The 12,069-nt window shown below is 41.0% G+C and overlaps 1 protein-coding gene across 1 annotated transcript; it reads right to left on the bottom strand.

Annotated features, from left to right (window-relative positions):
- Positions 1–1,571: 1,571 nt before the first annotated feature.
- On the bottom strand, positions 1,572–11,606 carry mpnd (MPN domain containing). Its single transcript, XM_080770745.1, has 13 exons — positions 11,390–11,606; positions 10,519–10,721; positions 9,463–9,684; positions 8,572–8,659; positions 8,212–8,290; positions 7,505–7,601; positions 7,309–7,381; positions 6,276–6,352; positions 5,635–5,803; positions 5,304–5,374; positions 4,528–4,617; positions 3,905–3,997; positions 1,572–2,935 (listed from the first exon to the last, which is right to left on the bottom strand). The coding sequence occupies exons 1-13, from the start codon at positions 11,391–11,393 to the stop codon at positions 2,849–2,851; spliced, it is 1,353 nt and encodes a 450-aa protein (XP_080626871.1). The 5' UTR covers positions 11,394–11,606; the 3' UTR covers positions 1,572–2,848.
- Between the last annotated feature and the right edge of the window lie 463 nt (positions 11,607–12,069).

The following is a 12,069-nucleotide window of genomic DNA, read 5'->3' as shown; positions in this document are numbered from 1 at the left end:
TTTTTAAATCTCTATTTCTTGCACTGCAATTATTTATATTTCTACATTTGTTACCTATTACCTAAATTGTACCTACTTTTTCACTTTAATTTTAAGATTAATCAGAGTCAACAGTCAAGGCAATTGTCTCAGTAATTTTGCTATAAAGACGAGCTTAATTTATGTATTAGCAATGTGAAAGTATGTAACTGAAAGTAGTATCTCACTCTCACAGATGGAGGTCCCTGTTCGACCCAAACTCATTTCCACGGTGTCTACATGACCAATATCTTCACTGATAACTGGCCAAACAGGGACAATGTACAGAAGCAAGAACAGACTATATTCTACCAGCTACTTTTCCCAAACCAGGTGTGTTTAGATGCATGAGGTCACTTAAAATAGTTTCTATGGTGTGGCTTTTGTGGTTTTTAATAGGAGTCAGATCAAGCTGAAACCTCGCCGAAATTTGGAGTCATAGATATCCGTCATACAGACTGGCCACATGAAGTCCAAGATCGACAGCTGTTGTGGATCTTGGACTGAATCAATTGTGATGTGAGATCAGATCTGCAGCTTTTAGTGTTCTTTCATGTCAGCCTTTTGTCTTCCTTCTGCATCTATTTTTCTGCACATTTGATTTGTTTGTAGCAAGAGGCATTGTGTTGCAGATAAAGTTGATACTGATACTTTTCACTTTAACATTAATTAAGTCGGCCTGCTGGATGTGTGCACAAGAAATGTGGCGTTGATCAGTCCAGTGGTTGGCTGGACACTCAGCTTGTCCCCTAGGAGCCCCACCATAAAAGTACATCTGTTAAAAGAAAAAGACCACATATATATGACCATGATTGTATACCTTTCAGGCACTACATGGGCCACATCCTTGACCTGCATTTTGGTGTGACCTTTCCAGAACATCAGACGTCCCTACCCATCCATCAGAGAGTACCTACCCTGGAGTTTGGTGTGCCGTATATTACAGGTTTGATCCTCAGTATATTAATTCACAGTTGTATTTATTAACCATTACAAAATATGTTGATGCTTTGTACACTTTACCTTAGGGTAAATGCTTTAAAGTGGCCTAGTGGTCTAGGCGCATGCCACAATTGCCACATATATAGGCTCTGGCCTGACATTGCGTTGCGTGTTTGAGTCCCGTTCGTGACAACCTTTGCTGCGTGTCTGTCCCCTGCATCTCTCTTTCCTGTCTATCTTCACTTGAAACTATCACAAAAGGCAGAAAAACATCTGAAGGACTAAGTACCTTTTCAGTTGATGATTTGTTGCTTTCACTATACATCAACACCTTTGTTTGAAGGAGTGCAGATGGTCGATAGACTGCCTACCACTCCTCGTCTCAACAAGACTCATCTTCCAGTCCAGTTGTGCCCAAGTCTTTCTGGGAGCACAACTGCAGGATAGTGACATGCAACCTTTTTTTTAATTTAAATTAAGACTAATACCATTAATGAGCTTCAGAAATGAAGCAACAGTTTAGTACTATAAAACAAGGAAGGATTAATGAGTACCACAATGGCAAATCAATCAAAGTCAATAAGTCAATACGAACATTGATCCAGTGTGTTTGTTTTAATGGTTTGAAGGTCATCAGCAGGCTTAAGGCATTGTTCTATTTTCATACGTTTATACCTCACAATTCACAATTATTGATAAATACAGTACATATAAAGAGCAATATGGTTACTGGCACAACCAAGACGGAGCATGTCTCGCTATACTGGCAGAGAGACGTTCACAGCACATACACCCATATCTGCTTAAGAAATTACTATACTTTACAGTACTTGGCACAAAGACTAGGATAATGACTTGTTCAAATTTGTCACTACCCAATCAAGTGACCTGACAAATTGTCTAGAAAGTTTACTGAACTAATAGTGATTTCGGTTAGACTAACAACTGCACAGGGACCAGTGTATATCGTGCATATTGTGAATTCCAGGCAGGCAATACGGGAGACACAACACTCAACTTCCTCTGTTTGCCGCTTAGAGCACAATAGAGGGGAGACTGTTGTGCGAAAAAACAGTATTTTGAACTATGAACCATATTTGTGCTGACTTAAATAAGTGTTCTCAGTCTGTGAATTGATAAACAACTAGTTTCACTGTTTTCCAACGACCACAGTATTAGCTTAGTCCATAAAGGCGATTGCTGCACATTCAATTTCACACTGTACATACAGTAAGTGGCAATATCTGCTCCTATCATGGCAAACTCTGGCAGATAGGCACATACAGTAGTAGTAGTAGATCCAGTGTGCAGAAACACACATCTGAAGTTGACCAGTACATACTACACACAGAGGCTGTGTACTGGGCTGGTCCATAAAGTATTTCCTTTTGCATGTCTGTTGAGTATGGGAGCCCATTTACGCCACTGAATAAAATGTAAACGTCTTGACTTTTGAGCTTCAGTTTCTGACTTCAGAATTTGACTTAATTTTATTCAATGGTGGAAGTGGAATTCCATAGTTGAGGGTCATTTTACTTGAGTATAACATTTAGTGTCCATTATTGCCAATTATTGACAAGTAACTGCAATGCCACTTGCTTGCTTCCATTTGTTGCTATCGACACACTTGTCATGTTATAACATGTCTGTCTGTGAATGATGACTATAGTTATCTTCACGTTTGAACCAAAGGTTGTACCAAAGTAAAATGTTGCTCAGTACTTAAGATTTAAGAACCGGGCATTTCTGAAGCAGCTGTAAAGTTCATAAAAACAGTCCTGTCGGGTCGGTAAAGGTCTGTAAAGGGAAGTGCAGAAAGGCATATGAGAAGGAGCGACTTCTTGAGATGCAAGGTGGCCTCACTCTCACGCACCCGCGGAGGGACCCATCAGTGTGCGTTGCACAGCTGACTGTAGACGTGCTCCAGGATCTGGGAGTAGGCCTGGTCCTTGGGGGCGTGGCCACTCAGTGAGCCCTGAGGGTGGACAGAGAACCGAGAACATCAGTGTGTATAGTGTGTATAGTTTCATTGTTCAATGTAGATTATTGATTTTCCTTGGATATTCTCTACTGTTAGACTAACGATTGGTTCTTGGTTATTTCTATGCATTTGACCTTGTGTTGTCCAGTGATTTAATTTATTGTAAATCGCTGGATTAAGAGTCTGCTAAATGCCTACATTGAAAATTGTAATCAGGTGGAGGAGGGCCAATGCAGTGGGGGAATGTAAACTAAGTACATTTACTCAAGTACTATTTTTTACTTTACTGAAGTACTTACTTCTGACTCTACTCTACTACATATCAAAGGCAAATATTGTACTTTTTACCCCACTATAAGTATTTGACCCATGAGGCATTGCAATAACAGCCAGAGCCAGGGGGAGCCATCTGTTGGGTCATGTGCTGTGACGTGACGGCAATGTCAGTGGTTTTGAATAGCAATGAACAAAGGTTTGTTTCCCAGTAAGAGAAATAATTTGTCATGTGGTTTTGTTTGTTTAGCTATTGCGATAGAGATGGTTAAGTTTAGGTATAAGCTTACAAGTGGTTGGATTTAGGCATTGCTTTACAGATAGTAAACGTCAGGTACTGTACTATTCTGTAATTATAAAAATGTAAAAAATGATTGTTAGGCATTGTCTTTGAGGGTTAGGTTTAGGTACAGTATAGTAACGCATGGTTACAAATGGTTACGTTTAGGTATCAAAGTTTGGTAAGGAAAAGGGTTAAGGTTGGGGTAAGGATCTGGGAGGGTGGCTAGAAGTAGCAACTGACTTACAGTAGCTGTGTGATCTCAAACTCCCAAATTCTTAGCTTGTAAATATTGTGTACCAAGACCGGTTCATGAAGGTTTCTGAGTGCTATTGTGACGTCTAATATATACTGTAGCTTAAGTTAGGCTTAGGCTTATAAGTAATTGTATTGTAACTGTAAATTTCAACCTTGATCTTGCCCATCATGGTAGTGTCAGGGCACCAATGCTGGTTAAATTTGACTACATCTGGAGCAGATCTGTAGTAGTCAACCAGCAACATCTGTAGAGGAATGGCAGAGAGTAATTGTTTTGTTAATACCGGTATAACATATACCGCATATTTTTGATGGGCTATTTCTGTCCTACACAAAATTCCCATTGACAATGAATGGAGAATTTACGTCATATGTGTCTGAGCAAATCGGTATTTTTGTCCTACACACAGATTTAATTCCCATTCACAATGAATAGAGATGAATAGAATATTATGAACACTGATGAATACCTGATATTGCGTCCTGCACTAAAGTTACTAAACAATGCACATAGGTTTAGAGACAAATATGCAGTATTTCAATGTGACTTGTAAAATTGAAAAACTACAATGCGTTTTCCCTATCTCCCAACAATACGTCAATCAAAAAGGTTAACCACTTAAGCCTGATTTACCCTTCATCGTACCATGATGTTGCATGAACACAGCCAATGTGTCACGTGCATTGTGAGCTTGTACATCTACTATTTTTGAAGGAAATATAATACGTTTTTTTCCTTTCTTGTTATTTGAACATTTTTTAAGTGTTTGAGTACCATCTCATTGAGAACATCACTGGTGAGGAAGTTGTCTTGTACATAGGTGACCTCCACCGCTACTGGGATTCCATAGTCATTGGGCCGTTGCTGTGTGAGTGAGGGAAGACAAACATCAGCATCTCCAAGTCCACACACAAAGTTCACTCCATCCCAAAAGAGTATTTAGTTTACTGTTTTAACAGTAGTGTTTAAAATGGGCATTGAGACATTTTAGGTGAGTTAGGCCCCCTACACACTGAACGATATTTGCTCCGATTATGCTCGGGAGCTTTTTTGGTGCTCACCGACAAAACTCATAATCGGGCTGAAGATTGGGCTTTGATCGCAGAGGTTTTGCTCGCTGTGTGTGAAATGCTCTGCGAGAAGATCCAGCGGTGATAAAAGCGCTCACCGATGCCTTCCCGAGCGTTTCTGAATATCTAGCAGGCTTGATATTTGACTCTCGCCGACTGGACATCATACAGTATGAACAGGGTTGCGACTTCCCCTCAAGAAGGTCCGTATTTCAGCCAATGAGAGCACAGGACAGAAAGTCTGTGAGCACTGTCTGTCTGTCTGTCTGTCTATCGATTGATCGAAGTGTGAAAGACGCAAAGATATGACAGCCAATTTAAAAAAAGATACTCCTGTAGTGTGAAATACACAACGATCTGATGACTCCCCGACAACTTTAAAAGTCCTACAGTCTGTAGGGGCCATTATACAGTGGAAACACCAAGAGAAATATAGTTTGAGTTTAGTAGGGAGCATCCCGTTACTCTGTCCTTCCTTACCTCAGGAGGTGGAACGACCCAGAATGGTGTGATTGTGGATGCCACACCCTGGTTACCATGGTAGTAAGGGCCTAAAAAAAACGGGGATAGTCCAAGTTCAATCTCTGTGCCTACTTCCTGGACATACCTACGATTTTACCTGAAGCCCTGAAAGGCTTGTGACACCAGCCTTCATATCCCCCAAATGTTTTGTTTTGACTGGTATACTTAAGTACTTAATTTTGACTATAATGCACATTGGCAACTGGAATGTCTTATTTTGTATTTAACTTTTAATCAATCAATCAATCAATCGTAAGTTTAGGACCAATAAGCAGGGAGTGGGACTGACCACAGATGATTCCCAGACAGGGTTGGAAGCCGTTGCTTGAGCCCTGCAGCCTCAGCTGGTGGTCCATCTGAGAGTCGATGTCCTGTAGCGAGGGCAGAGCTGGGCCCCGCGGGTGACTGTGGTACCAGCCCACCAATGACAAGCCCCGCATGAACAGGTTCTGACAGATCTGCAACAACAACATGCTATGGCATAACACATCGGCAATGGAGATTCTCTAAATCAGGTGTCTTCAATGTCCTTCTGGCCACAGACCCCCCCAGCTGAGAGAGAGATGAAGCAGGGACCCCCACTACATATTGTATGAAATTGGGTTGCAGATTCAACTTTTTCATCGACTTCACAGATTTATGTTAATGTTTCAGATTTCTAACCCTCAATACTATACGAGTGTATGTAGTCAACTTGACTGTTGGCTTTGTGCTTGGTCTGCTCTTTTTCCCTCTACATCAACACTCAGAAAATAGTCGATCTACAAGCTCACAAAGACCCCCTAAGGGCCCGGTCCCCCTGTTGCTCTAAATATCAGTGCATATAAAGCAGTGTAAAGCAGCAATTATATATAAAGAATGGTATATAGATGTTGCTGATAGATAGATTTATAGACGATATACTACTACCAACACTGTCCATTGTCTTACCTCCTCTTCCACGGCAGAGGCAGATTCTCTGTCCCCTAGTCGGGTTCGACAGGGAAACGCCCTTAAGACTGTCAGCACTGAAACACAGTCAGGTACAACAACCACACAGAGGTCAGCAAAGAGCATAACACTGCTATTAAAGTTATACCGGTCCTGTGCGTAATCTTACTGTCAGGATGTCTGTATGTTATTTTGAAATAATGGTGTTGTGTTTCCTGTCTTCCATATAGTTGTTACCTGTCTTGTCTCATTAATTTGTGTCACCAGTGTCTTTGTTTGCCCCAGCCAATCCTGGGGACAATCCAATGTGTTGATTGTCGTTTAGTTCCCAGTGTACATTTCTTTGGCTCTGGGGCATATGTGCAAAAGTGAGGGCAAGCTTCCACGTTGGTGCTTCACTAGTCTCGCGTAGCCAGACAACTATTGCGAGAGGCAACAGTCTGGCAATGTGAGACTAATGCTTCACAAAAGATTCTGTGTGCATCTCAGAGCAGATGTTTGGGTCTGACAAGTCCCGGAAAAGATGCGGTGTGATTGGCCAGTAGTCACTTGAGTGGCAGCGTGGCTTCCGCCCTCACGTCGATACACATTGCTCAAAAGAACTGCAGCGGCCAATGAGGCATCTTTTTTTTTTGAGGGGCACTAGCTCCTCCTATGTCTAGCTTTCCAGCTTTTAGGGTGTGTGTAAACACAAGCATTGAATGCCATTGATAATGAATGGCTAGTTTTGAGTGTTTGTCCCAACAAACAAAACATTACGTAAACACAAATATTGAAGAGAAAGGTGAGGACGCAGGTTATGATTGGCCGGAATAAGATGATGTATGATGATAAGAGCGCCCCTCACTTCAGACAATATCTATGCATTTATACACGTCTGTTTCCTTGAATTGACTTCTATAACCTGTTTTATAGTCAGTTTTAGTTGCAACATTTGTTGCTTGTTTTATGTAGTAAATAAGCTGTCATCCATGACAAGACTTATGTCACACTTATTCCCAAGAGGGTTCACAGCTGATGAGAGAGTACTCACGTTGTGTGTTGGTGTCCCACCGTCCTCCCAGATAACCCACCACCTCACTGGTGGTTAGGTGACAGTGAAAGTCCTGGTGAGAACACAGAGGCATCAGACTAAACTTCTAAGTGCTCTTTGACAATGACAGGTTATGTCAGTTACTGCTGTTGCTGGAGTTTAGTCGCATGTTTTAAATGTAGTTGATTCTTCTTACCATTAGCAGCAGTACATTACTGGACACGGCTACATTGAACGGCTGGAATCTGTTGATGGCCGAGAAGGCTGACAGCTCCACTAGTGTGTGTGGATCTCTGAGGATACAGTTCAATGCAAGTTCACATCAAAGTCCAAAGTCCAACACATTCATTATGTAGATTTTTCACCTACGTGCACTTTTTTCCAGTTCTTTCTAAAATCATTTATTCTACTTTAACTTAACTTTTTTTTATTTATGATTGTACCCAAAAGAGCTACTTTAGTATTTTTACTTGAGTAGTTTTCAACACAAGTCATTTCTATTCTAATGTCAGTAACATTTAAAGCTGCACTATGTAACTTTCCTCCACCTACCCTAGATTTGAACCTGGTTTCCTGCCCATTTTTGATCTGATGTCTAGGTGGAATATCAAAAGGTCATATTATATGACATTTGATACCATCTAAATGTCTCAATAGAAGAGCAGGGAGAAAAATACAACCACCCAAATTGTACAAGTTATATTGTATAAACATACTCTACCATACAGATTGGACTAAATACAAATGTATTCATTAAAAAAGAGTTACATAGTGCCGCTTTAAGTCAAGCAAGAGCATTTCTACTTGAGTAGTTAGTACTCTTTCCACCTGTGTATACTGTATGCTATCTACATGTACTGCACCTACAGTGACATGGATGAGTGTCTGGAAAAAAGCCGGTACCTTGCAGCATCCCTGGTACCCAAGGAGCAGTATCTGACAGGAATTCTCTCTCGGTCCGTTCTCCTTGACATTATGATGTCTGTAATGTTAAACATTCTATATAGCATTTATTTTTTGCAGTTTGCTAGTTTAGCAGGAGAAAAAAAAGTTACATAATGGAACAAGTGAAGACAAAGTTGTATGTTAGTTTCCTATAACCTTTTGGTCAACTTTTTTCCATTGCTAAGAATACTTAAATATTACTTATACCGGTAAATTCAATCTAAATGGCACAAAGGTTTGACTGGACACTTTTTCTTACAATACACAATACAATTTACAATACAATTGAATAGGTTTTAACATGCAGCCTTGGTTTACCATTCTTATTCTTCTCATCCAACTGGCCCTGCAAAGCAGCTTTCCCCTCCTCTTCATCCTCATCATCATCCTCTTCACTGACCAAGCTCTGGTGTCACAGGAAAACAACACAGAACATCTTGGTGTTACCTTTTCCAATACCTTTTCTATGATTAATGTCATGCATTGTTAATATTACAGATCTTACATCTCCCTCCAGCCAGCTTCCTTGGCTAAACAAAATTTTCCTCCTAAAGATTCCTCCTGATCCTACATAACTCTATACAGCCATATTGTTTATTATTCTGGAAAATTCCATTGTGCAGCCTTCCGGGAAAGACTTCCTCAGAAAGACTGTTTGATAAGACAAAACGTTAAAGGAAATAAATAAATGCCTTGTCACAGGATGGGACGATAATCATTATCGTTTATCGTGATAAAAAAAGCGAACATAATAATCGTATCACAAAGATTTAAATGTATCGTTAAATTGTCCTCCGTCATAAACTAGTATAAATTAGGCTTTTGTGAGCTGCAAATTCAGTACCACTTTGAGTACTATAGACGAATAACAGTTTACGTCAAAATGTTATTCTGACCCCTCCACGAAAAGGCCTCGTTGTCCTGACCCCTTATCCAGTTATACATCATTTATACATTATGGATAATTAGTGTGGACTTAAACTGTTATTCGTCTATAGTACTCATTGGTAAAACTGACCTGTATTTGGTACGCTCTTGTTTCACTACACAAATCGATTCGCCAAAAACAGCAGATCCACAAGCTCATAACGCCAATGATTTGGGGCAAATGTTCCCCCTAGAATATCTGGGTGTTCATGTGGTTTAACAAAAGTGCCATTTTAAGTTTTAAGCACATTTTGATTATGGTGATAATATCGTTAATCTCACCATGTCTGCACTGGGCTGGTATTTTTGTAGCCAGGTGGTTTTGTACTGGACCAGCTTCTGTCCCCGGTAACGCACCGAGGCCCAGCCACAGCCAGACTTCTTGGCTGGGTTGACCAGACGTTTACAGTGAGTGGCCCAGGCACTGGGAGAGTTGAAGATCTGTGCGGTCTCCACCCAGCGGATCTTCCCGTCATTCAGCAGGTCCCCCACAAACTTCTTCCCCTTAGGGCAGAGAGAAGGAGGACAATGGTGAAACCTCGGTTCAATTGACAATGCATGTGGCACCTATGCTTATCTATGGGCTATATTAGCTGCAGGGCCAAACAGAATGGTACAGAACAGATTGTAGTACCTCACCAGATTTCCATTGTTTTCTTAGTCTTACCATAGGGTTTTAATTCATGCAGAAATTATGTCTGTGCTTAACATGATTTCCTAAGATTATTCCTAGCCCCTCCTATGTACATTCAGCTATAGTGTAGATTTTTGTCCTAAAACAAACATTAAATGCCATTGACAATGAAGGGAGAATTTACATCATACCGGTATGTGTCTGAGCAAATCAGTATTTTTGTCCTATACAAAGTAAATTCCCATTGACAGTGAATGGAGAATTTACGTCATATGTGTTTGAGCAAATCGGTATTTTTGTTAAATTCCCATTGACAATGAATAGAGAATTTATGACATATGTGTCTGAGCAAATTGACATGATTATGTACGATGATAAGAGCGCCCCTCACTTCACACAGGTGTGATTTTTCTTAATGCCGGTACAAAATCCAAAGCAAAATCTCCATTGGAAATATTCAATGGGATCCAATGGCAGAAGTCACGTCCAGGTTGGCCTGCAAAAAGAAAGTTCAACAGGCTGACATGCATGGATTCTAAAATACAAATCAACCTTTTCTTAAACAGTGCAAATAGCAGCTTGTGGATGAGCCATTTTCACTATTTGTTAAAATGAGTCAAATGACGTAGGCTATATGTACATCATTTATATGAACGTTCATTACAATATGTGTAATCTGCATCAGTAGCATGTGTTATTAGTACCAGGTAGTGTATGGACAGTATTCCATCTCCTGGCTCCACCAGGCCATCTTTGAGCAGCACTCTCAGTGTGATTCCTCTCCTGGTCAACAGGGAACCCCGGCCCGAGCTGGAGCGAAGTTCTGCTTCCTCTCCTCCACTCAGCTCCTCCTCGTCTTCCTCGCCTCCATCTTCCACCACCTGTGGAGAACTGGGTGGCTCCGAGTCTGAGGTCAGCACGCACGCACGCACGCACGTACACACACACACACACACACACACACACACACACACACACACACACACAGTGACAAAAACGGAATAGATAGTTGATATTTCTGGCACAACTAACACTAGGTTGTCTTTAATAGTGCATTTAGATTTGTATTTGTACTTTTTTGCCGTTTTACTTAGTAGCCTACTTGACTTTCATGTATACCTTAAATGGGCATAATTGTTAAGTTCAGTTGTGAGAATGCCATGGTAAATAATAAATAGCCTAACTATTCCTGTAACGTTACAATAAGTGCGATCATTTGTGTAATGGCTTTTAATGGCCAGTGTATTGTAATGGCTTTTAATGGCCAGTGTATTGTAATGGCAGCCGGCGTCTTTCATAATTGCTAGCCCTAGACTAGAGGGTGAAAACAAACAATCATACCTGAGTCACGGGGAACAAAACCATAGATAGATCATCTAAATAGCGATTTCATTATTACCACTATGCTATTACATAGGTTACACAGCAACAGTATGCGGTCGGGTCTTTTGTTTTTCCACGTCCCATCAGAATTGTCTTTCTCCGCAAAGACGAGGCCTATGGATCCTCCTCAGTCCTTTTATAATTTCACTAATTTCACACGTTTAATTAAATCCCCCGTTTCATTATCCTCACCCATATCTCTGGAAAAAGCGTCGGATATCGCCTTTAAAAATCCAACTCCGTCAAAAAGGTGTTCCTTTTTGTTGTTGTTTTTTAAAGGCACTTTAGCTGTAAAGTGAGCTCTAGATCTCTGGAATAGGTTTCACAACAAATAACACTACGTTCCAGCCAGGGCTATTATTCAAAAGCATAAAATGAAGGCTAGTGTCTGCCTGTGTCTCTGCAGTCAGTGTAGTTTCCTTGTTGTGTGTTGCTTTAATGTCAACTCCCCTCCCCTTTCTTCTGCTTGGGACTTTTTATACTCCGTCGCACGGCGGTGTCGCGCGCCGGGGGGAAATAGCCGATCTGCAAGCTCACAGCGTGTCGCGGACGCGACGCGCTGTGAGCTTGCAGATCGGCTATTATTTTTCCCGGCGCGCGAGACACCGCCGTGCGACGGAGTATAAAGCCATCCCTCAGCCTCACTCACTCCCCCGTCCTTGTCACTCTATTCTAGTGTCTCCCCCTGTGTTCCTACAAACGGGTTTGTCTGGAATCTGGATCCGTGCCGTTTACCTGCCATTATTATTACGGTTATTAGTACTATTACCCTAATATTATATTACGATAATATAGATATATATGTAAAAGATGATACTCAACATCAACTGTGCTTTTCATGTAAACTCGTCCTGTTGTTAACTTTCCTCCTA

The sequence above is a fragment of the Protomyctophum bolini genome (genome assembly GCF_963924005.1).
Source record: "Protomyctophum bolini genome assembly, chromosome: 8".
NCBI lineage: Eukaryota > Metazoa > Chordata > Actinopteri > Myctophiformes > Myctophidae > Protomyctophum > Protomyctophum bolini.
The sequence above is the reverse complement of the archived record's forward strand: the minus strand, read 5'-3'. Positions and strand labels throughout refer to the sequence as shown.